The sequence below is a fragment of the Mastigoproctus giganteus genome, chromosome 5 (assembly GCF_048544385.1).
Source record: "Mastigoproctus giganteus isolate SK-2022 chromosome 5, ASM4854438v1, whole genome shotgun sequence".
NCBI classification, from domain to species: Eukaryota; Metazoa; Arthropoda; class Arachnida; order Uropygi; family Thelyphonidae; genus Mastigoproctus; species Mastigoproctus giganteus.
The window spans coordinates 225,477,364-225,503,799 of NC_143579.1; the positions used below are offsets into that span (position 1 = coordinate 225,477,364).

Consider the following 26,436-nt stretch of genomic DNA (forward strand, 5'->3'; position numbering starts at 1 on the left):
CTCGTACTCCACGTGGTCAACGGGTCGCATTCAGTTTTCATAGGAGTGGTCATAATTCAGTGATCACTCAGTGTACATCAGAGTAATTAAGAACAGGAAATCCCCCCCCCCACACCCATGAGACTAAAACTTAATTCTGGTTAAGTTTCCGTTCCATTTAGTTCTTTCATTTATTTCCGGAAATGGAACAAAAGTAGAATTTAATATTTTGTATAGCAAATCTATGAGATAATATGAGTAAAACAATTTACATATTATTCTTTATATCATAACAAATGATTTTTGATTATAACTCTAAGAAAATCTACTAATAGTGAAACGTAACGAGATTAGCATTTTTCCCTCGGTTCGAGAGTATGATACTAAAAACAACAATTGGATTTCGTAGCTGGAGTTGGGATCTTAGTGAGAAAAGTGTGTTTTGGATGTTGATTGTGGATGTTTTTATACTCACCAATGTGTTTTTGCAACTGCCAATGATAACAGTAAGATTCAGACATAATATCAACTATCATTATTTCTAACATCGTAAGGAAGGTCGTTTTAGAGAGCTAAGCATACTGAAATATTTGATATGACATCTCCTTCATCATTCGGTTATGGACAGCAAAGTGGAGGAGGATTAAGTATGGGTGCTCTTGGACTTCAACAAACACCGCGAAATTTAGGGAGCCAGCAATTTGGTGGAAGGCTAAATACAACGTCCAGTCACCTCGGCGGTCATGTTACTCCAACTAGTTCTGGTTTAAGTAATTTCCCTATTTGTCTCCCGAACAATTTATCGCAACAGCCTTCTCCGAACAGAGGTGGGAACAGTATGAGCGGAATGTCAAATTTTGGTATTTCGCACAACAGCCGTGGTTTTCCAGGACAAAGTATGCTTAGCAGTGGTCTTCAAAATTCATCGTTTTCAACGACACCAGCTCTTGATCTATCAGAATTTCCATCACTAACCAATAGGAACTCCGATAACTCCAATACGACAATGGCTCCAAACCCAATGGCAGGTAGGCCTCCTTATGTTGGCATGGTTAAACAACCAACAAATGAATCCAATGAGTTTCAAATTCATAGTGAAGATTTTCCTGCCTTACCCGGATCACAAAATCAAGAAAGTCAAGAAACCATAAATAAATCATCAGGTGTTGGGCCTTCAGAATCATCAAAAGAAGTCAGTCGTTTTCTTGGAGACAAGAATTCTCAAACACCAAAGCGGGGAATTCAGACATCCAAAGATGGACGAGTTACAAATATTCCACCAGGTATGGTTACTGATCAGTTTGGAATGGTAGGTTTACTTACCTTTATTCGTGCAGCTGAGACAGATCCCAATCTTGTCTCTCTTGCATTAGGTAGTGACCTTACTACATTAGGTCTGAATCTCAACACACCTGAAAATTTATATCCTAACTTTGGTGGGCCATGGGCTGAACAGCCATGTAGACCACAAGACATTGATTATCTTGTACCATCTGAGTATTTGGTTAACCAAACAATTAAGGAAAAACTTGCACCTATTAAATTAAATCGGTATGGAGAAGATCTCTTATTTTATCTATTTTATATGTTTAGTGGTGATATATTGCAGTTGGCAGCTGCGGCTGAACTTTATAATAGAGACTGGAGATTTCATAAAGATGAACGAGTGTGGATAACAAGGGTTCCTGGTATGGTACCTACAGAAAAAACAAGTACTTTTGAAAGGGGAATGTATTATTTTTTTGATGCAGCAAACTGGAGGAAAATTGCAAAAGAATTTCATTTGGACTATGAAAGACTTGAAGACAGACCCCATATGCCATCAACACTTCATTATCATCCAGCACAAGGTATGACCACGTGATGACTTGTAAGATATCTTTATATATTTGTTATTATGGTGCCATTTACCAATATTAGTCAAATAATGTGGTTCCTTGAGATTTTTGCAGAATTTATTTTGGGAAATTTTTAATGAGTAACTCATTTATGTAATGGAATAATTTAATTTCCTTTTTTTTAAATCAGTATTGAGAAATCATTTACATTTTGCCTGTTGTTAATATTTTAACTTTAGAAGCTTTTTTTTTTTTTTTGTTAATACTGAGGAATTTAAAAATGTACAATTATTTTACGTATATTTTAAAGAATGGTTGTATAGTTGGTTACTCTTTAATGCAGCAAATGCTGGTTGTGATATGGTTTTTATATATAAAAATAAAGCTTTAATAATATATAGCAGTCATGTATGTTACATGATGTGCAATAAATTGCTGGTACCAGTGACCAGTTCACATATTTCAAAGTGCTAAGCACAACTACATGGGTATTTTTGAAAATGCACATTGAAATCTCTAATTTTAGGGTATTGAACCCACATTTCCCGTTTTAAGAGTCCCTGTTGTAAATGGCCATCTTACGGATGGGATGGGTGCTCAGAATGCAACATTCTTGCATTATTAATGAAGAGAACAGCCTTGTGACCTTCAGATTTGCCTTGTAAAGGGATGCCATTCCTGTCCAGAGGGAGATCATTCTGTGCACATTTTAGGTACCCTTAACTTTTTCTTAATCTTTCTACTGGCATGCTTCATGGGATCTGTCAGGCATAGGGTTTTATGTACACAGTACACTATGATATTACAAATACCTGACATTTATTCTGTGAAAAATTTGTATCCCGTATAAAATATTACATTTTATTATATTGAAAACTGATGGAAGAATAAATTTATTATTTGTAATATCATGATGTTTTGTGTAAATTAAGAAATATGCTAGACTTGTAACTTTATCAATACTAAGTAAGTATTCTTCCCAAAAATTATATTCATGACTAGTTCCTTATGTCATGAAAAAAAGAAAGAAAGAAAAAGAAAACTGGGTACTTTCCATGGTAAACAATGTGCCTTAACCACAGGAGCTTTCTAATATAAAATAACTAGGAAGAATAGAACCTAAATTATTTGTTTGACACTGTTGTTGGAGCATGACTGTAATTTAGTTGATGTTGAAAATCAACATTGAAAACAGTCAGTATTCATTTCTCTGTTTTAGCAGCTGGTGTATATAGGGTATTTCATTTAAAAGGCACTGGGGTTCTTGCAACTTTGTCATTTGAATTTCTTTTGTCATATTTGTATGGTGATTTTCGAATTTGTTGTTAAAGTTGGACCAACTTTAGATTTTATGATTTCTCAATTTAAATTTTGCCTGCTTTTTATCTCAGTGGTCTAGTTGTTCCTCATCCCTAGTTTAGTTTAAAAGTCATCAGTGTGCCTCTGGAATGAATATAAACCAATTTTATTTGACTCATTGTGGTCACGTGATCATTTTATTCCAGCCTTTTTTTATTTTCTTCACTTAGGAGTGACTCTCGGAGCTTTCCAAGGTAATTTTGCTGCAGTTTCCCTATTAAAAATAACATGTTTCTATTGAATATGGTGAAAATGTGCTATGAAGTTGGCAATATATTGCAGGCATATATAAGTTTACATAACCACCAAAGAGCTAAGTATTTGTCAAACTCTTTAAATTTACAAAAGCTGGCTACTTTCACAAGACTATCCAATATAAGTCAATCCAAATTTCATTTATTCTTTCAAACGAGATTTTCTCACATCCACTCTGTAATTATATTTTCTTCATTTCAAGGCTAGAAATAGGGAGAGGATGTGGATGGATGCTTCCCTCCATATCCAGAGGTGTGACCACTTGTACTGAGATTACTGAGAGTTGGGTCTTAATTTTTCTATAACTATGTAAAAAAGCACCTGTTTAGTCCAGAAAAGCCATTTCCACCACTACAAAGAACTTTGTGTTCTCTTAAACATTTGCATGAGAAACATTAAAGATAACAGTTAGTATTTAATTTACTTGATCATTTTAAAGGATCAATACCTCACCTCAGTCCATCATTGCAACTTGTAGTAGGATAGGATTTATAGGACTGATAAATTTTGGGCATGTTTAGTGGCCATGAAAATTATATGTATTAGCCTTAATTGAAGTGAATGCATTGATTTTAAGGAAAATTTTATTTTTGTTTTTTTAATTATAATTTTAATTTTTTTTTATTATTATTATTTTTTTATTTGGTTTCTGCAAGCTTCTTTCTTTTATCCGGTATTCTGTCTGGAAAATTGCAGTTATAGTCTTGGTTATGCTTTGTTTCAATGACTTTTATGAAATAAAAGAACAGTTGTATATACAGTCAGTTCTGCTATAATGCAATATTTGCAATGCAAATTTGCTCCAACGCAACTGATATATTAGGGAACAATGCAATTATAATTTGGACTTCATTTTGTGTTCGCTATGTGTGATTTCGTCTACGAGTAACACTAAGTGAACTCAAAACTTGGCACCAAACTGAACGTAACAATACATACAAGTTTACAAAGCTTAAAAAATGTCAAATGTGTAAGAGGTATATTTCCCGTTTACTGTAAATGTATTGGCAAAGACACACTATTGTCATTCGCTGAATTAACAAAGATAACGCGTGATATTATAGGCTGACTCATGTTTTCAGGAGCTCACATTTTTCTTTTCGAACAGAAATTTCGTGAGGCATGATAGCGTGAATAGAGGAGCACATTTCTGGAGGTCACCATAAAACAATAAAAACAATTTACAGTTCCTGGTTTTTGGGCTTTTCACTTGAGTGCAGTCTAATTATAAATGGTCAGTAAACTTGGTCTTACTGCATTTGTGTTAATACTGATAGCCGGAATTCTGTGAGTTTTTACATTATTATGTGAAATGTGTTTCTCCTTCCATGAAATCTTCAATCATATAAAAAACATAAATAAATTTTCAGAACCTTCTCTTTATTCCTATTTTTTAAGCTTCTTAAACTTGTTACTCCGTATCTCACTTGTTCAGTTTGTGCATCCCGTGTTTGTCATTATTGATTGCTTATATTTTTTACTGTTTTAATTTTTACAATCAAAAAAAAAAAAAGAAAAGAAAATGTCAGTGAACAGAAAATATCAATCAAACAAACTTCATATCTTGTCAAGGTGAAGGTATTTATTGTAATATTTATTTATTAGAAATTTAAGATGTTTAAACCTGTGTTAGCAATTTTATTGGGTTTCTAACTTTTTTTAGTGTTTTTCTTACCAAACTGAACTTTTTTTTTTGAGTGCTCTGCCCCATCCCTATTTTCTCCATAAGTCCTGTTGTTTTTAATGCACAAAATACCATAATGTGGAGATTTTTAGGAACACATGTACTGCGTTATAGCAGAACTGATGAGATACTCACAATATGAGATATATAACCAAAATGATGCCAATTTAATTTAACTACTTTGGTAGATGGCTATGTTAAAATGATGCTTTTGCACTAACCTATATGTTAGCAGAACCGACTGTATTGGAATTTAATCTGACCAAAACTATGAGAAAAGGAGTTAGTAAAGAAGAGAGTTGAGTTTGGAGTTTGTATTGGTCATACAATGCAAGAAAGCCAGTCTCTTGCCACACCTACTGCTACTCACCTATTACTACTACTACCTGCCAAAAAAAAAAATCCATTACCTATGCTTTTTCTTCTTCCCATAGGTATCTGTCCTATACGACTTTGAATTTCTTTAAGCATTTTTGGTATCAAATACCTATGAAGACAAGTTATTCCAATGAATGGCAACTTAATGACTAAAGGAGTTCAGAGGAAAATGTTCTGTAATCCAATCTACAATTCTTTCCCTGACCTTAATTTGAATTTATGTCCTCATGTTCTAGTATCACAGGTTCATTCATTTTACTGCTCCCTTTTAGAGCTTTTTAAAACCTCAAACAAATCCCCTATGAATACCTAGTTATCAAGTGCTGCAGCCCACATGTATGTGAAGTATGCACTTAAGTATGCACTTTTGTCTCCTTAAGTATGCACTTTTGCTAATTTTATAAGGTGCGTTCCCTCCCTGTCTTCGGACCTTTTCAAGATGCTTTGTCTTTTTAGATGTGACTTCCATGTCTGGATTTAGTATTCTAAATGGTCTTGCAATTGCTGTGGAATCATAACTTCTCTATCTCTAAAAGTAGTTTGATAAGTCATTCACAGGACGGACACCACGGACCCATCTTGTTCTGAATGTGTAAAGAATATGACATGTCTCTCTGAACTAGTTGGTTGATTACTGGTTGCAGTTTAAAACTATCTTCAGTGTGATATAATAGTGTTTTAATTTCAGAAATTATTTGACCATACCATATTTTGTTTTCAACTTTTGTTAAAAACCTCAATAAATTTTGTCTTTCAGAAGACCCTCGGTGTCAGGCTATTGTCAGCTCAAGTTTCTTCATAACATTTACAGAATATCTTCTTTGTGCAGGCTATCTTAAAATTTGAAATGACCCTTTGGTCTATAGACCAAATCAAAGGTGTAGTGTTTGGTGGCAAGAACAGAACTTGGGCAAATGGATACTGAGGGGTTAAACTGTTAAAATGCTTGCAAGCTCGGGATCATGGGTAGATGCATTGTCCAGCAACGGGAGAGCCTTTAATGGAGGCGGGTTCCTGATTAAGTAGGTACTGACTGATCTTGTGACCGAAGATGAGCCCTGTTAGCCTGCTGTTGCTTGAAAGAAATCTGAGCTGGTCTGAATATAGACTTAAATGGGCTTCAATTTGAAGTCAACTGAAGCATTGGCCCCTAGCAACAAAGTTAGCATACCCTTCATAGGCTTATGACACGATACAGAAACTTCTTTGGTAATATAAGTCCTGTTAAGCAGCTTCTCCTCCAAAAGAGACTAATCTCATTACAGTTAAACGCCTGTTGTTTAGCCATAGCCCTCCTCAGATTTAACTTTGTTTCATCCTCCTTTTTCTGAACTTGCAGTTTATTACACCTAATCACATTATGAATTCCAGTCCATATCTTCAGTTGTCCAAACTAAGCCTTTCCAGTTAGCCAAAGTCTTCATACACTTCAATAGGTGATTCAGTGGCCTTACGTTTGAGAACATCATAAATATGTTTGGTTCTATCATACACAAAAATGGCACTAATAAATTGATCTTGAATTTTTCTTTCCACAGTTTCCTACCTTTGAGCACTTGTTTGGAAGCAACTGTTACTTTCAGGCCGTAGCCATATGTATGTTAAATATCTCCTCAGACGAGGGAATACAGACACCTCATCTCTATTAATGATGCTGTGTTAGGAAGAACAAATATGAGTTAAGCTCTTGAGCCAATACATATACAAACAATCCACAATAAACACACCTCACGAAGAAATTTGTTTTCCTGCCAAAAGTGCTCAATAACAGCAGATTTCTCACAATCAGCTGACTCTAATGCTTTTACATGCCCTGTGCAATCTTTAAAACTGCATGCTGACTTCTCTGCATAATATTCTTGACAATCCAGACATTTGATATGGTATATACAAGGTATTGCTATTAAATAACAAGACTGCATGCAGTCTTGTTATTTAATAGCCACTGCACACTAAGAGCTACTTGTGAAACAAAGGTGCAGCAGTTTGACCTCGAACCTTTCCCTAGTTGTCTGCCAAGTCAACTAGGTATGTTCCAGCATGTCCAAGGCACATTATAGCCATAGTAGCTTATGTGCCATTAAACCCCCATAGCAGCAACAACAACCAACATGTCCATTTGGTTTGCAGTGAGACAGGCAAAATGACAAACAAAAGAATTGAACAACAAATCAACTTCAAATTTTAAAAAAAACTGAAGAAAATACCAACTGAAAGTTGAGTTCTTATGTCAAGAGCTAGCATGCTTGAATGGCATAAAAGACTTGAAGGAAAAGAGAATGTGGAAGATGATGAATGATCAGTCCATCTGGTATCCATGTAAACTGTTGAAAATGCGATCAGGTAAGGGCATTGAATAGAAGTCATCATCGTTTAAGCATTAGAATGGTTGCATGAAAGAAACAGTTAGACAAATTTTAACTGAAATTTAGGCATGAGAAGAGTATGCACGTGCCAAGATGGTGCCAGAAATTTTGATTGTAGATCAAAGAATGAGAAGACTCCAGGTTTGTTAAAATGTTTTTAAAAAAAACAAGAAGATCCAGACTGAGTACAGGTTGGTTTAGTTAGTTATTTGGTTTTTTTTTAGGAGCATTAGCAACTAAGGCCATATTGCTCCGGGGATATGCGGTGGTCATTCCCTGACCTTTCCGCATCCTCCGTATTTGGTGGTCACTGGCTCGAACCCTGGTCTAATCAAGAAGTATGTGCTACGCACTGCTGCTCCTGCCCAGCCGGCTACGAAGGCGCCCTGAGTACAGGAACTTCCCGACTTACATAAGGGTTGCATTCTACAGAATGCTACATAAGTCAGAATTTCCCTGAAAAAACATTTAGAGAAATCTACACTCACAGATATGTGCACCAAATTTGACAGAAGTAAAAAAGAAATGTTCAACGAACATGTAAATAGAATTATTTGATTTTTTTTTATCTCATATGCAGGAAAAATTACAAAAATTTCAAAATTATAAAATTACAAAAAGAGAGGAGACAGGCATAACGTCAGCAAGTTTTACCTTTCAAGCATTGCTGCCGGAATTAACTCTCCAGCTGATAAGCATGCCGCTGTGGAAGTTGAGGGCTGTGGAGATTTAGAAGGGGTTTTTTCCAACACATCACAAAATTTCTCTGCAGCTGAAGAATCGGCATTGGCGACTTTGATGTCTTGGAAACCAGCACGATGTTTGAACGTATTAAACCACCCATTGCTTGCCACGAACTTGGCTTGGGGTTTGCTGTACTTACCTTTAATATCCTCATAAATACTTCTTGCTTTTGCTTGAATGGCCATTGGACTCAGGGGCACTTGCTTCTGAATCTATTTTCCATCCGTATTATTAATAGCTTTTCCATCTTCGATATAGCATCTGAACGCTGTTTTGTGATCACTGTTGGGGCATACTGGCCTCAGTGTGAAATACATTGATCCTTTAACATGTTCTTTTATACGCGCACTGTCCCTTAAAATAGTATTCACTGTTGAAACAGCAAGACCTAATTCTGTGCAATAGATGACAAACTTTGTCCTGCTTCGTATTTCTCAATTAATCATCTTCATTTCTAAATCAATTTTGTTTCGTTTTGTTTCCTAGCACTGCCAGCACTTGCACTTTCCATTGGTTGCTTTCCCTTCATTATTGTAATAAGTAAGTAGGAATGAAGAAGAGAAGATTCTGAAAATTTATTTGTTTTTTATATGAATGAAGATTTCAGTGAAGGGGGAACACATTTCACCTTAATAATGTAAAAACCCACAGAATTCCAGTTATCGGAATTATTTTAAAAAATTATATTAAAAGCAAGCCTTTAATGCAATGTTCGATTCCTTAGAAAATCCAGAGGTAAATCTTCATGACTTTTTGAAGTCTTACACACTTGTGGATGTGATCAACAACATTCATAGTACATGGACATAGAAAAATCTACAACGAATGCTAGTTGGAAGATACTGTGGCCAGAATATGTTCACTTGCAGCAGCCAGCAGTTAACATCCAAGAAGTAGTTGTGGAAGACATTGCTGAATTGGTAGCACTTGGGAGACAGCTTTGATGACCTTCAGCTTGATGATATCATGGAACTTGTAAACAGTCATGAAGAGGAGTTGTCTGTAGAACTGTTAAGAGTGTGAAGCCAAAAACAAAGAAGAGAAAGAAGGCGACATCGCACCTGTGAACTGCTTAACCATTTCCAACGTACAGAAGACACTAAAGATGTTCCCAGATAGCAGAGATTTTTTGCAGAATCTTGATGGAAACTATGTTTGTGGAAATTTTATGAGAAGGAATGGTAACAGCACACTGGCTCTGTATAATCTGATGTTGGCTGAACTGAAGAAGGAAGCCCAACAGCCAACGCTACTGGGGTTTTCAGTCAACTGAACAATGTTTCTGTTAGATTCATCATCATCTTGTGGGAATAACATTTACGAACTCATTCCAACCAATTGTGTGTGAAGCACCACTTCCAACTGTATTTGTTATTCCATTAAAACAATGTTTATCTGTTATCAACTTAAAAATAGAAGACTTTGGATCCCTGAACTCTCACAAAATTGGAAAGACTTCTGGCAATATAATTAATGTTAATATTAGAACTTATAAAAAAAAAAAAAACTTTTATAGAAGTTTGAAATAAATCTTAAAACCTAACCCCCTATTTTATATTGTTTCATAAGTTCCATTTGCATGAATTTCGAGTGTACTAGGTTTCTGGGGGACAACCCTTGTGTACATATAGGGTCTACTGTATTTATTCTTTGGAACACAGCACCATTAATAGAGATGAGGGAGGGATCTATATTCATCTTGTGTTTGAGGCTGTGATCCTTCTATGGGATGAATGGGTTTCACCTGTTAGGCCTTTAGGCCCTTTCCAGTCTCTATGCACATGTGGTGAATAACTTCCATGATCCTTCAGGAACAGGTACCTAACCATGATCCTGCTGTGATGTATAATGACTCTAAATTTCCACTGTGGCAGTCACCTTTGAAAGCTTCAGTGTTATTTTATTGCTTTTAACTCTGTAATTTTTTATTTTTATTTTATATTAATTTTATGAGTGCATTGTGCTTTATTTTTTATTAAATATTAATTTAGTTTTATCCTATATCCAGTGTTTATTTTATTAAATATTCTGTCATATACTGGGTTGGTGTATTTCATTGCAGTTATTACAAGAGGTTGCCCATTGTCGCATTGGAGCAATATTGCTAGGCCTCACTCACTAGTTTCTATTTTTTGAGCTTATCTGATGTCTCAATGTACCAGACTGAATTTATTGTGATACCTTTTTCAAAAATTCTATCTGATTTTTGGCAGTCAAGAACGTTATTGCATGTTCAAAGATTCCTCCATTTAAAGTGGTAAACTTATAAACAAACAACCACATACACACACTACTGCATTTACACTAACTACAAACTAGTAACTATATGGAGAACCTAGTTGGAAAAATTTGCTTTGTCATCTAGTGACAAAGCTAATTAAGAGGCATTACTTTTCAGTCTCCCCCTTACATACATGCTTTTAGATTCCAAATAACATACAGGTTTTCATAGGTTCACTCCAGTTATAAAATTTAAAACTTATTCCAAATAAATTAAATTGGAAGGAAATAGCAAAGATATAATGCTATTTTGTTGATTCTTCTCTTTTACATTCTCTCTAGAATAAAACCTAATAAAATATATCAGACCCTATAGGACTATCAACAGGTCAGCTGGAAGCCTCTCCACCAACACTTTCTATGTACCCATTTATATGGTGTGGTATGCTCTGGTTGTGCTCAAAAGAGTGAAACGTTGCACCTGAAATAAGTGCTTTTGTATAACAGAATTTGTAATCCTGTGCATCCTGTAATTTTTAATCCTGTGTAATCCAAGCACTAGAAGCATAAGTGACTATAGGGACAAATAAGCACTCGTATAACAATTTAATTATTCTCCTTTTATTCCCCAGTCAACCCTTATTACTCTTCTGATCTTAGAATACAAAGTTCTGATTTTATTCTCTAAATACTTGATATGTTCCATGAAAAATAGTTGCTCTTTTAAGCATAACTTCAAATATCTAATAGTTCTTACATACCACAGGGGGATCTCACCAGCCTGGACTCCCATTCATATTCAACCTTCCTTTTAAAAGCATGTGCACTGTTGTCTGAGAAGAAACACTCGATTTATGAATTCTGCTCAAGCTTAAAAGCCTTTCTAAAGCTTCAGATGTCAGTGCTTCTATCTGTGATCTAGAATTTCCCTATATATTGACATTACCTGATCGTCAGCATAAACAACAAATCTTACTCCATCTATTTCAAATTTTAGAAACTCGTCAAATACCATGTTCCAGGCAAAGGGGCCTATCCTGAGGACAACCATGAGTTACATATTGACTAATTTGAGTAAACATAGTTTTAATATGTATATATCTATGAGAAAAGTACTGCCTAAATACAGTACAAATTGTCAGTGCAACTAGTCTGTTTTATTCTTGTGAGGATGCTCTCCTACCAAAGCATATTGAAGGTGCCTTTAAAGTTCACAAAAACTCCAAGAATGTGCCACACCATGTATTCCTCAACTATTTGCATCACCCTGCATATGGCATCTTCTGTAGACTTTCCTTCCTTTAAGCTAAATCAGCTGTCAGAGGACATATTCTTACCTTGATATTTAATCATTAAGCAACTGATACATAGTCTTTCATAAATCTTGGCCAACACAGGCAGAAGAGCTGGGCTGGGATGATACAATCTGGGTTCACTCAGAGAATGATCAGGACTCTATACAATTAATTTTAAGGCTGCCCTCCACACCTGGAGGAAAACACCTTCAGCCAGACAAGTATTAAACACATTGAGATATATATCAGGTGTCATAGCAGAAGTTCTTTTTACGATCTTAACCTCAATCACGTCAAGGCTCGGCACTAACCTTGATGTTTTTGCGCCAAAAAAAAAAAAAAAAAATTCAAATCACGTCACGGCTCGGTGATTTGCATTCCTTTGACTGAGAAACAGCTACCACTAATTCATCCATACCAAATGGTTTCCTCAGTCTTACCACTACAGTAAATAGAGTTGTCAGGAACTCTGAATCTGGCTCTTAGATTCATCATCATCTTGTGGGAATAACTCATCCACAATAACATTTTCAAACTCATTCCAACCAATTGTGTGCGAAGCACCTCTTCCAACTGTACTTGTTATTCCATTAAAACAATGTTTATCTGTTATCAACTTAAAAATAGAAGACTTTGGATTCCTGAACTCCTACAAAATTCTTCCAGTAACTTGTTTATCCCTATTGATCTCATGAACATGAACTCTACACTTTTGCTAATATAGATCTTTATACACTCACAACATCTTGTCACCTACTCTTCTGTAAAGCTGAAACTTTCTCCTCACAACAGTCACCACTGAAAAACAGGTCTGTCTATTAACTTCCTGTTATTTTTACATACTGTAATTTTTCCACTTGTTCACTTACACACATACTAGTCCAATTTATAGCTTGAACTGTACTATTAAGCACAACATCAAATTTATTCCACCTAACAGTCTTTAAACAAAATCTGCCTGGGTCATTTACAGCTCTAACAGAATTTGTACAAGTAACATGAAAGATAATACTATTGTGGTCACTGGTTTTATAATCTTCATGGACTGTCTGATTCTTTGATGTGCTCCAAATTGACATAATACTTAAAGTTATGTGTATATAAGGTTGGCCATGTACAGTGGAATATGTTTGGCCATGTCCCGAAATATTCACCATTCCCAAACTAGTGACAGAAAGGAAATCTTTGAGAATTATGCCCCTGTCATCAGAAACCTTTCTGTGCCAGATAGGGGGATAACACATAAACAGTTCATTTGGTTCTGTGCATTGACAGTAGTGTACTGAGACAAAGTAGACAACACCATAATACCCTATAACCTCACAACAAGCCATATAAACATTACACAAAGAACATATTTTAGTAACAACTAAGTTACTGTTCTTTATTATTATCATGACCTTAGGATGATCACCTTCATATACAAATCTATATCTATTAGGATAACCTCTCATCTGCTTACCAATTAAATATGGCTCCTGGATCAATGCAACATCAATGCTGTCTTCCTCTATCAAAACATTTAACTGCAATGCAACACTCTTAGCTCTTTGGACATTAAGTTGAACCACCTTCAACTCCTTAGCCATAATGGATCTTCTTTTTATACAGTTCCATCAACTTTTGATACTTGGGACATTTCATCTCCACTGACTGCCAGATGACCACACTCTCTTTTAGCAATCTTACAATTAGAGCAGATGGAATTTTCCTTCTTATTTGGGCAATTCCTTTATGCGTGTCCTCTAGTAGCACACTGACCACATATAGTATCCCTCTTACAATACTTTGCAACATGCCCATAATTTAAATGCTAAACATTTATAGCATAGTGTCACAGTATAGATTTCTTTAAATTTATAAGCTGATGAGATCAAATGCAGTATCTCTATTCTTCATAAAATCTCACAGCAAAGGTTTGATCTACAATATCCAGTTTGACTTATTATCATTCTCATTTCCCTGCAGAAACCACCTCAATTGCTTCTTGGAAGCAATTGAGGTGGTTTACTCATTAATGACAATTTTTGGTTATATGTTCTTAGGAATGTATTCCATTCCTAAGAACATCAGTGCATCATACATCAATCCTAGTTCTTGAATTTTTGAACATTTCTTAATCTTCATAAGATCTCCCTCATTCTCCACCAAAACACTATGATCCTTTATAGTTTTTACATTCTTAACTTTAACTAAGTCAATATAGGATGAAGTGTCTTCATTATTTCACTTTTGACCTCTCTTCACTTGTTATATATATATATATATATAAACGATAGGAGGTTATGCTTTTAGTATGGAGAGAGAACAGCAGGTAGTGTAATCAACCAATGGGTTAGCTAAGGCAGTTGTAAAATAATACACTTCGAACCTGCAACACAGAAAGTCAAAAATATTATATTATAAGTACTTAGTGCTGTACTTCAGATGATTTTGACGGCTGGCATACTAGTACTTGTCAAAGGATAGTCAACACGGAAAGAGGTTACAGCAACGAAGAGTATGCGGACATGCACTTCATATATGGTAAAGCCAATGGCAGTGCACTCGAGGCTGCACGTTTGTACCAAGAAGCATTTCCCCACCGAAGGCAGCCCAACAGGTGCACATTCATCGGGGTACATCAACGCCTTAGAAAACATGGGTGCTTCGCACATGGAGTACATGCAGGTAGGCCCAGTAGCATAACACCTGATGCTGAGAATAGAACAAAATCCAGGAATTTCGATAAGGAGGGTTGCTGTGCAAGAGCTTGTACTGAGTCGTAGCGTTGAATGTCCAGAAAGGACTACTAGGAGGCCGTCTAATTCGACCACACTTTCTGCCAAACATGTGGTTAACGCCAGAACATGTGGTTTATGCATGATGGTGCACTGGCACATTTTGCTCGAGTTTGACTCGGCATCTAACTAGAAGGTATGGTCAATGGTGGATAGGTAGAGGTGGGCCTGTAATGTGGTCTCCCAGATCACCAGACTTAAATCCTATGGATTTTTGTATTTGGGGTCATGTAAAAAGCTTGGTGTACATTTCTGACATTAACACAGTTGAGGAATTGCAGCATTGGGTTGAAGGAGCCTTTCAGCAAATCAGAAATGACTTAGGAATGCCTGAGAGGATGCGCAACTCAATGCAGAGAAGACTACAAAGCTGTGTATGGATGCAAGGATCGCATTTTGAACACCTTTTGTAACATCCTGTAATATGTAACATCTGTAAAATCCTATGGTGTTGAAGAAACCAAAAAATTAAAAATGTGTCTTATTGTGTAATAAAACCACCCTTAGCAAAGGATTCACAGCTTTTTGCTAAATTAGTGCTCCCATAGTAAGTGGCAGATCTTAACAGAAAATGTGCATTATCTTGAAAATGGTTCATTTGCAGCCCGATGTTCACTGGGACTTTTTTGCTTATTTTAGTTTGTACTTTTCACCTTTAAATTATTGACCATCATTTTTGAAACACCCAGTATATACAGTAAGACCCCCATATCTGCAGGGGATATGTTCCAAGACCTATGTGGGTATAAGCGAACACTTGCTGACTCCATATATAACGTGATTTTCTTGTACATATGTATGTATAACAAAGTTTAATTGATGAATTAAACACATAGTAAGACATTACTAACATTAAATACAGTAATAATAAAGTACAGCAGACTCGATTTACTGGGATTGGATTAACTGGGACACTTCAAAACTCCAAATTAAAAAAAAAAAAAAAAAATCAACCAGAAATCATAAAATTCAAGTAAAAACTAGAATAGGTATAAACAGATATTTTGTAAGTCGTAAATGAGCGACAGGAATCGGCATTATAAGTCATCATTTGGAGATTGTTGTGGCTATTATCTTGCAACCCCTGCTGTCTTCGCACCTACCGCTTAAAACAAAAAAAAAAAAAAGAGACCAAATGTTTAGTTTTTTTTTTTAGTACATCACATTTTTTTTTTTTTTATAGTCTCTTTTTTTTTTTTTTTTTTTTTTTTAGAAATCACAAAAACGATGGGCTAACACAAGAGTTGTGCTTTTAAATTAAACAAAAAAACTTGAAATTATTCTATTCTAAAGTTTGAAAACGGTGCATCTGTTAAATCTCTAAAGAACCATTATAACATTGGTGACCAAACCATACATGACATTGTAAAAATTAAAGGGAAGCATCGTATTCAACACGCAAGTACTGTATTACACATTAAGTTTTTCATTTTTTTTCCATGGTAACTGAATCAGCTCATATGGGGCCACAACTGTATATATATATATATCACTTACAGCTTTAATCAACTTTACTTTATAAGGTTTTCTGTAAGGAACAATTTTATCTTTAGTCATTAAGGCATAGGTCCTCTTTGGGAACATCATATTCCTTCCTTTCCAGTTTATCTTTCAACAACTGATTTTCTGTAAACACTTCAACAGCTTTCATTTCTAACGTATCCCCAAGTTCTAATATAATATGCATTGCTACAGTTGGGACTTTACTATGAATATCAAAAAGATAATTCCACAAGTGAGATCTTACCTGCCTTACATATTCAAAATCTGCCTGTTCTGACATTTAAACTATTGTCCTTCCTCTTTTTCTTAGTTCCAACTTTGTCCGCTTTCTTCTTTGGTGTCCCATTATCCTTCTTAGAAATAGATGAATCGCTAATATTAGTGTCTCCTTTTGACTTTTTCTTTCTGAGACTGGGAATCCCAGGGAAGGGAAGAGAGCAAAGAAGACCTAACCTTTACTGGTATTATAGGAATATTCTGATGCGAGAATACTTCAATTTTAGTCAGTTCTTGCACTTGTGAAAGAATTTCTTTACCAAACTTCTCATGCTTATCATCAGTGACATTGTCTCCTCCAACTCTTTATCACTTAGCATTTCGAATTCTGAATCACTAGAAAATTTTACCATTGCTTAATTCAATAAATAAATTAGTATAAATAAAACAATAAACACTATTTACAGTAGAAGTCAGAAATCAAACTAGATTAATGACAAACTATTTACAATATATACAACCAAAATATGAGTGTAAAGAGCACAAGAATCCAATGCAGACCTCAGTTTGAACGGAAAGAATAATAAACCAGGGAAATTTTATCCTCTTGGTTATAAAACCACTCAACTCCAAGTTTCCTCTCTAATCCCCTTCCTACAAGTTATCCCACCTGTTTAGCCAGACAGATCCCCTTGTCTGCCCACCCCAGACTATGTGGAAGTAGGGCAGCTATTAAGGGCAACACAGATAACGATAATAAAAAGCAAATTTGAGTAAGCCAATGTCACTCAATAACCAGACAGTAAGTCACACAAGCAACTGCTTGCCAATTTCTGTGTACCACAGCCCCTGAGGCACTAAAGTTTGATCAAGAGAAATCTGGCCCTTTTTTTTTTTTTTTTTTTTTAATCTCTCTGAACATCTCCCATTTGGCATTTGCATTTTTTAACATCAGTTGATCCTTCTGAAAAGAATTTTAAAAATGTTGGTGACTATTATAAATACTAGACTTCATATAATATAGTAGGGCCCCACTTCTCGGCGTTCCGCTAATATGGCAGTTTTCAGTTATATCCATGTTCATTATGTTCGGCGCTTGTTCTGCTTTTCAGCATGATGTGCCCAGCAGCCGAGTCCAAGTAGGCATCAGGTGCCATTTTATTGTCGGTGATTCAGTCTGTTTACAGCATATGATAGTGTAAACATGTTATTAAGCTTTTATATGCATTCGCAAGTGAAAAAAAGCTATGTTTCACTTTTCAGCAATTTTTGCCTTTCGGCAGATGTCTTTCCAGAGGCAAGGCATTTGCCTTTTATGGCAGGTTAATGGTGGGCAAATGTCTTGCCTTTTATGGCCTCATATGGCGGGTTAGAAAGACATTTGCCAAAGGCAAATGTCTTTTTAACCTGCCATATGAGTGGAGCCTTACTCTAAGCACCAAATGCCGTTTTATTATTACCAGTTAATCACAATATATTTTTTGTTGTTGTTGGAGTGGGATTTATTGACACAAGGGCTGCTATGACCATATTGCACCTATATTTTTTGTATTCAATATTTAAAAGTAATAAATTAATGAAAAATTTTAGAATAAAGGTCATTTCCCAACGAATGTGGAATAACGTTTGTCATAGAAACAACAATATATATTTTTCACCAGTGCATGATTACCCAGTAGACACACTACGCACATACCTAGGGGAACCCACACACCCCCAAAGGGAACTACTTTTGTTGAAAGCAAAATTTTAAAAAAAAATAAAAATAAAAATAGCAGTTTAATTTAGAGCAATGTTATAAATGAAAGTAATCATGAATATTTTTTAAGAAATTGAAATACAGTAATTAATACAATAATCTCAGCATATAATTTTGATATTGATTTAACTGGTACAGTTCATGTGGGCTATACACTACTATGTTACATATTTGGCTTCCATTCGTGAAAAAATACCTACATGTATAAGCCTGCTGGCTTGTGCTTGTAAGTTTATTTACATGAACATCATAAGCTGTTGTGCTCCCACACCACTCTTTTGGGTGTTTTGGCTATGGCTGATGCCACTCAAAGACTTGGTGGCTATTACTCCAAAGGCGTCTTAACTTGCCATTATTTTTCGCTGTGGTCCATTGTAAACCTATGGCATATATTGTCAAAAATCATTTTAAAGACAGAACAATCTTTCTACAATTGACAGACATGACTGGGCTATGAGCCTTAAAAACCTCTACCTGAAATAGAAATTCTGTTCTTTTCCATTAACAAAGTCAACTGTATTTCTAAAAATATAAAATCCAGAATGCCTTTTTTAAAACATTAGCAGTTGATTTCTTATTTTCTCTCCTATGTCTCCAGGGGTGGTTGAAATCTAACTGAAATCTCTTTACTTCTTGAATTGCACTTCTCAAAGAAAGTTCCCATGTTTCAAGTTTAGTTATAATTAGGTAACCAAACAAAATGAGTCTCAGTGAATAGCAAATATTTTCTAGAAACCTTGTGCTTAAAATTCTCCATAATGAGACATTCTTGAACTGCTGGCCCAATCCGTTTATCTGTATAGTTGTTCATTGTACTCATTGGACCTTTAATATGCTCCTACTCAATTTTTCCCCCCTGTACTTGTGTCACACCACACTGATTCAGTATTATACTAGCAACCCATGTTCTCTGGTAATGTTTTCAGAATGTGCTTCTTAGCCAAAACATAATCCCCCCCCCCATCATGTCTGTCCTTACTGTACACATTTTACTTGGATATTCAAGTTCTGCATCTCCAGTATCAGAGTGACACCAAGTTTCTGATATTCCTATGTCAGCATTTGATGACTTAACCAGTACTTCAAATTCATAAAATTTATTTACTGTAGTCCTAGCATTAGTGTATAAGGGTGTGCCTGTTTGTGTTTTTAGTAACTGACATAATTCATATAATTGTTAGTCCGTCCCACCTGGACCTTCAGCAGGTCTTGTAATTCCCCCCTCCTCCCCTGCTTCAAGGGTATTGCATGTCTAAATGGAAGCAATACAAGAATCAATTCCACCTCTGTGGGATACAAAATTTTAAGGTTTTGTATCCCACAAAGTTTCTCTCATGAAAATTTTGACCCAAAATATTCTTTGTGATGGTGTAAGTCTGCATGGAACTAGCATTTGTTTCTGGTTTAAATAATGGAAACCACGAATCCTGGGTCTTTGTTATATCTTGGAATTATGGGTGCAGAAATAACCACCCTTGCTTGCATTTGGTGTGCATTGAGACTGCAGAGCACTCACCATGCACAGGTCCTACTTGTATTCAAATTTGTGCAAAAAATGGAAAGCAAAACTGCAATAGTTTCTACACTTTTATGTTTAGCTTTGTTCCCCATTTTTTGTTCTTTTTTGTTTATTGTATTTGATTGAATAGCATAATATTTATTTAAATAGCATGATAACAATTTAATTTATGTTTGTTAAAAGAAATTGCTTTTTTTTTTTTTTTTTAAAGTAATTTCCTTTAGCCTCTTTTATTACTCTTTTTTTTTTTTTTTTAACATCAGATGAATCTGAAATAAGGAATTATGAAACTTTATGGAAGACAACTAAAAATATTTTTTAATCTGTCAAATGGTTGATTTCTGATAATCTTCCTTTCATTCTTGGTATTTAAAATAGCAATATTACCCTGAAAATTTGTACAGTTGTCCAATGATTTAGATAGTTTGGAGCCTGGTACATAAATATTAAGAGCTAAAAAGACTTGTTCTTCTCTTTGATTGTTTTAATTCCTTCCCTCCTCCCCCACAACCTTGGGACCTTGTAGCAAGTAAATCCAGCCATGCCCCAAATACAACACTATAAAAACCTGGCTTAACAACACTATTTACAAGTTAAAAATGAGATCCAGCTAAAGAAAACACTGGCCATTTTTAACACTAGTGATGAATCACCACCTGCCTGCCAAAATATATAGTTATGGTTTAAAAAAAAAAAAAAAAAAAAGAGTGATTCTTTAATGTAGAGTTATATGATTTTGTATGATTGCTTATTTAGCAAAGAGCAGCCTCTAGCCTGTACATAGTTTTCGTTGAAAGAGCACAAAAATTCAGATTTGGACCGTTTTCACTTTTTGAACCCCTGATAAAGGTTTTGTGACATTAACTATACCAAAATTGTGAAATGTTGCTCACTACCAATGTCAGTAAGTCCACAGGTTTTCCCTTGTCACTCAGTTTGGTTGCTTTCAGTAATTGAAATTTTGCAGCTGGCTTATGGCAAAATGTTTCTGTAATGATTGTTGTACACTATTCCAGACTGTGACCTTCTTTGAACATCTTTGGTTTTTTTTTTTTTTTTTTTTTTTGGTAGTTATTGGCGCATCAGCTTCTGTGGCCATAATGTATCTCCCAAGGTTTTTTTGCAGTACTTTGATCCAAGCCCAAGGCGGGATTCGAACCCGCGACCTTTGGATTGCCAGGCAGGCACTTTACCCACCCGGCTAGCCCGGTCGGCTGAACATCTTTGTACCTATCAGCATGCTAATAGCAGTCTACATATCATCCAATTCTTACAATATCATTAAAATACACATTCCATTGTTACAGCAATGTGCTGTGGCTGTAATATGTCTGTGCTAGAGTATAAACAGAAATTATTATTTATAGTAATCCTGCATATATGATCCAGGCAGGTGCAGACAGATTGTGAATCTTCCATGGACATATAATGGTTTTTGCCACTTGTCACTCATTTGGAGAGATCTGCATTTGAGTCCAGTTGTTGGAAGAATTTCTTACCTCTTCAGTGAGCAGTGTAGTTAGCTAATCTCAGGCAAAGAGAGTATAGTTCCCCCTGTAAGCTACTGCAGGTTTTTCAGCTTGCACAACATGCAAATTGACCTGTGAACTCATGTCACACTGTCCCCGAGTTTTGTTGAAGCACTTGATTAAGGGACAATATTTGGTTATGGTATCTCAGCCAATAAATAAAACTGAGTGTCAGAACCATGATACTGTTGTTAGTGTTTAGAATGTTGAAAAGCTAGCAGCAACACGGAAGCATTTTTGAAGATAGTCTTTAAAAATTCTGTACATTAATATTGCAGCAAATCACATGATCTTGTTCTTCATTTCATCTTAAATAAGAAACTTGTGCTTTACGGCAGATGGTAGCCATGTGAAGAAAAATCTGACTTGGAAAGATAATGCTGTGATAATTACAGCTACCACATGAAGATGCATTTTCCTTGAGAATACAAAGTCCTAATACCACCATACTGTGACATTTCCTCCATACAGCATTGAAAATTGAACTCCAGAGTAGTAGGCAATAATGATGGTATGCCTCTCTTCCAGGAAATAAACTTGAATAACACCTTTCACATCCGAAATGACAGGTGACAACATTTATCCAACTCAAGTATGTTCCAAATGGCAAAAACTAGTATGCAGTGAAACCCTGTTGCAATGAATGCTGTTTTAATGAAAATATTTTCAGATCCCATACAGTTTCTCTTATTTGAAAGCACGAACCAGAGCTATAATGCTCAATACGTTCTACGTTGATATCAATATTTGTAAAAGAATAAGAGAAGTTTACCTCAATATGATATGTAGAACACTTCCGTATGATACTCTCCAGAAATTAAAACAAAACAATTAAAAAATCGAAAAATCTTACAGTAAGAAATAATTAACAATAATTAAAAATCAAATTAACACAATTGCAAAACAATTTGCCTTCCTGAAGCTGATAATGCTTTTCGACCGTATGCCGTGATCACAGGAATGAAAATTACCGAATAGGGGTGAGCATGGAACTTAAATAGGGATTATTTGTCTTCGTGCATGGGCGTAAAGGACCATGAGTCAGAGATTAGATATGGCTGGCGATAAGATTAGATATGGCTATTAACAGAACTCTCATGTAATTTAATTTTGAGAATTCTCATGTAATTTAATTTAGTTTCTGCAATTAATATCTCATATAATTACGTTTGACACTAAATATTTTGGCCTCGTTAGATAAAAAGTGTTTTTCATTAGCGGCATGAAAGGCTAATTCTAATGCTGCTGAATGAGAAGCACAAACTGAGGCCGCATGTTGGTTAACACGAAAATTCAGAGGAAACCACATAGAACCCTGATAAGACGAGTCGCAATCACCGCAAGAAATGTATACCTAGGTCATTTGTTTGTGTTGCGAATGAGAAAAGGACTGAGCGATTGTTCAGTATAGTATGTAATTTCCGTATTGGCCTGGCTACAATTTTAAATTCAGTATCTGTTAAGTTGTTTGTGCCAAACACATTAACAAATTGAATACATTATCAGGAGGGTCAAGACATGTTCATACGAGTTTTAACATATTGTCGCAAGCTTGCGACCAAATGCATATGAGTTGTGTGATGACACCCCCCCCCACCCACACACACACTTCAGCTAGTTCGCAAACACCCCCTCGCCCAACATTCAACAAACCGACATATCAACAGGTTACAAATCTTTCCTCGTATACGCTATCGCAGGATCAGATTTCACTTTTCTCCAAAGGATTAAATTACAATTTACCACCTCGAAAACTAAATAAAAAACAGTGCATAATTGATATTGAATTTGGACTTCGTAATGTTCCACAAAAAGATTTATTTATTCGACAAGTTAACCAAGTGGTGAATAACACAAAGGAAACGAGACTTCCTAAATTGAATACACATGACAATTCAGCTTTACATAAGGGCACAAAACTTAGCAGATACTTTAAAGATACCGAATTTAAAATTGTAGCCAGGCCAATACAGAAATTACACACTATACTGAACAATCGCTCAGTCCTTTCCTCGTTCGCAACACAAATAAATGATCTGGTATACAGCATTTCTTGCGGTGATTGTGACTCATCTTATCAGGGTTCTACGCAGTTTCCTCTGAATTTTTGTGTTAATCAACACGCGGCCTCAGTTCGTGCTTCTCGTTCAGCAGCATTAGAGTTAGCCTTTCATTCCGTTAATGAAAAACATACTTTTTTATTTAATGAGGCCAAAATACTTAATGACCAACATATTATACAAGACTATTACTGTAGAAACCGTCGAAATTAAATTACATGAGAATTCTGTTAATGTTCGGCAGCCATATCTAATCTCTAACTCGTTGGTCATTTACGTGCATGCGCGAAGACAAATACTGTAATCCCTATTTAAGTTCCATGCTCCCCCCCCCCCAATTCGGTAATTTTCATTCCTGTGATCACGACATCGGGTCGAAAAGCATTGTCAGCTTCAGGAAGGAAAATTATTTTGCAATTTTTTTTCCGTTAAATTAATTTTTTATTTAATTTTTAATTGCATTAAATTGATTTTAATTGTGTTCATTTTATTGTTAATTATTTCTTACTGTAATGTAAGATTTTTTGATTTTTTAATTGTTTTCGTTTTAATTTCTGGCGAGTATCATACAGAAGTGTTCTACATATCATATTGAGGTAAACTTCTCTTATTCTTTTACAAGTTTCCCTTATTATAAGTCTCATTTGAATGAAATAGTTCTGATTAAAAAAAAAAAAAAAAAAATGAGTATGGTGAATTATTTTTCAAAGTTATCATCTATGCATAAAATTGGTTTACAAAGGAAGACAAACTATGTGAAAATTATGAGTGGTTAGTGCCAGAGCCAATAAACAGTAGTATGATTTTGTCACTCATGTCTAAAACTTATTACTTAAAACATGTTGAGTGCTCTTCATATTGCAAATGCAGAAGCAATACAGCATTTGTTTGAATAAAAAAAAATGGAAGTTTTAAAGATGTGACAGAGGAAATTGGTATCACACACCCTCTACACGTTCTTAAATGATTATGCTGAAATCTGTTGACTCCTCCCCAGAAGCAATGATAAAAAATATTAAAAAGAAAGCCATTAGCATCAGCTTTATTCATTGAACTTTAGTGATATGGCACTAAAATCAAATTTTCATATTAATGTTAAAAAAAAAAAAAAAAAGTTCAACAATAAAAACAAAAAGTAACAATGTGTGGTATATTAAAACGTTGAATGGGTCAGTGCCTTTGCACCATGTCTTGTTCGTATTGAACTGTGAAGTCGATAATTGGCATCGTTTTAATTGTATCTCATATTGTGGATACCTTCATGAGTGGCTGAGGTATTGCACTGCTTTGAATAAGTAACGCTTCACCAGTGGAGAAAACTAACGTTACTTATTCTCGGCAGATACCACCACCCAGATGGCATTGTTTTGAAGCTTGTTGGCTTACTCATCGGTGGGTGGGCAGGTATCCTATTGTTGCAGAAGTGACAACCCAGTTATGAAGTACAAGTCCACAATATGAAAGATGCCTGATGGTGTGTAATAGTATAAACTAAAGCAATTGTTTTGCATGAAGCATGGGACTACTTTTAAGATTCACTATTGAATGGCTGGTGGTATATGCCGAGGATAAGTAACATTAGTCTTCTCCACTGGTGAAGCGTTACTTATTCAAAGCTCTGCAATACCTTGGTCACTCATTGTGAAGGTATCCACAATATGAGATACAATTAAAATGAAGCCAATTGTCAACTTGACAGTTCACTATGAACAAGACATGGTGCAAAGGCACTGACCTGTTTAATAGTGAATCTTAAACGTAGTCCCATGCTTCATGCAAAATAATTGCCTTAGATTAAAATCTTATATGATACTGTATTTCTTATAAATAAAATATTCTTTCAAAACAGTAATTTCTGCCCAAATTATTTACTTTTGTAGTATGTACTTTGCCATTTTATTTGTTTATTTATTATTGATTTTAAAGTCAATAATTAAATAAAATAAAATGATTATAAAGTGATAAAAAAGGAAGTTTTTAAAGATGTGACAAAAGAATTTGGTATCTCACACCCTCTACACCCTTGAATGATTATGCTAAAAACTGGTACCCCCCCCCCCCGACCACACACACACACACATATATATATATATATATACAGCCAGGCCTCGCATAATGCGAGTTCGATTAACGTGTTTTTCAGTTACCGCTATTGGAAAAAATTATACCACTTTTCACTTTACACGATGCAAATTTCCAGTTAACGCGATCTTTTTTTTTATGCGATAGTTGAAAAAGATTTGAATTGCGCGTTAAGCTTACCGCGCGTTGGACAGGCAATAAACAAATGTTTGCCTGCTGTCTGCCTGAGTGTGTTCCATCAACCATCGAAAGAAGACGTGTTACTTGTTTGTCTCCCACTAATAAAGTCAATGCAGACTTGCATTTAAAAATTCTAATTTTTAAATGAGCCAGTTGAAAATGTTACCGCGAAAGAGATAACGGTAAAAGAACTAGATGAACTCTTTCGTATCACAGAGCCCAGAGAAGATTGTTCTCAGCTATCGGAAATTGATTGATGAAAAGAGAAAGTCAACGCCGTTGAAATATTTCTGCAGCAGTCATTTCTTCATTGTGTATTTTATGTCAGAGGTTCCCAAACTTTCTCGGTTCACGGCATCCTTAGTGTCTCAGTAATTTTTTCATGGCGCACCCAGACCAAAAGAAATACCTAACAGTTCCATTTAGTAGTTAGGTCCAAACAACTTAATAAGAAATGTTGAAACTGCGAACTCCCTCGAGCTAGTAGTTCGCGCAGTGTCCGACAGATGTCGAGTATCGCTGTGTTTCCCTCGAAAATTTAAAATATTCCGCGGCACAGTTTGGGAACCGCCGTTTTATGCAATAAACATTTAATTCCATAATTATTTTTATTATCTTGTATACATTTAAAAAGTTATTTAAAAGGTATTTTTAAAATTCTTTATTGACATTCCAGAAGGTCAAGGACCA

The 26,436-nt window shown here is 35.3% G+C and overlaps 1 protein-coding gene across 1 annotated transcript in view; it reads left to right on the forward strand.

Annotated features, from left to right (window-relative positions):
* The first annotated feature begins 389 nt into the window (after positions 1-389).
* Positions 390-26,436, forward strand: part of LOC150086171 (CCR4-NOT transcription complex subunit 2-like) — a 60,511-nt gene continuing 34,464 nt past the window's right edge. The window contains exon 1 of the mRNA XM_090373758.1: positions 390-1,829. Coding sequence (XP_090229884.1) covers positions 575-1,829 — 1,255 coding nt within the window. The 5' untranslated portion in view covers positions 390-574. The remainder of the gene's footprint in view (positions 1,830-26,436) is intronic.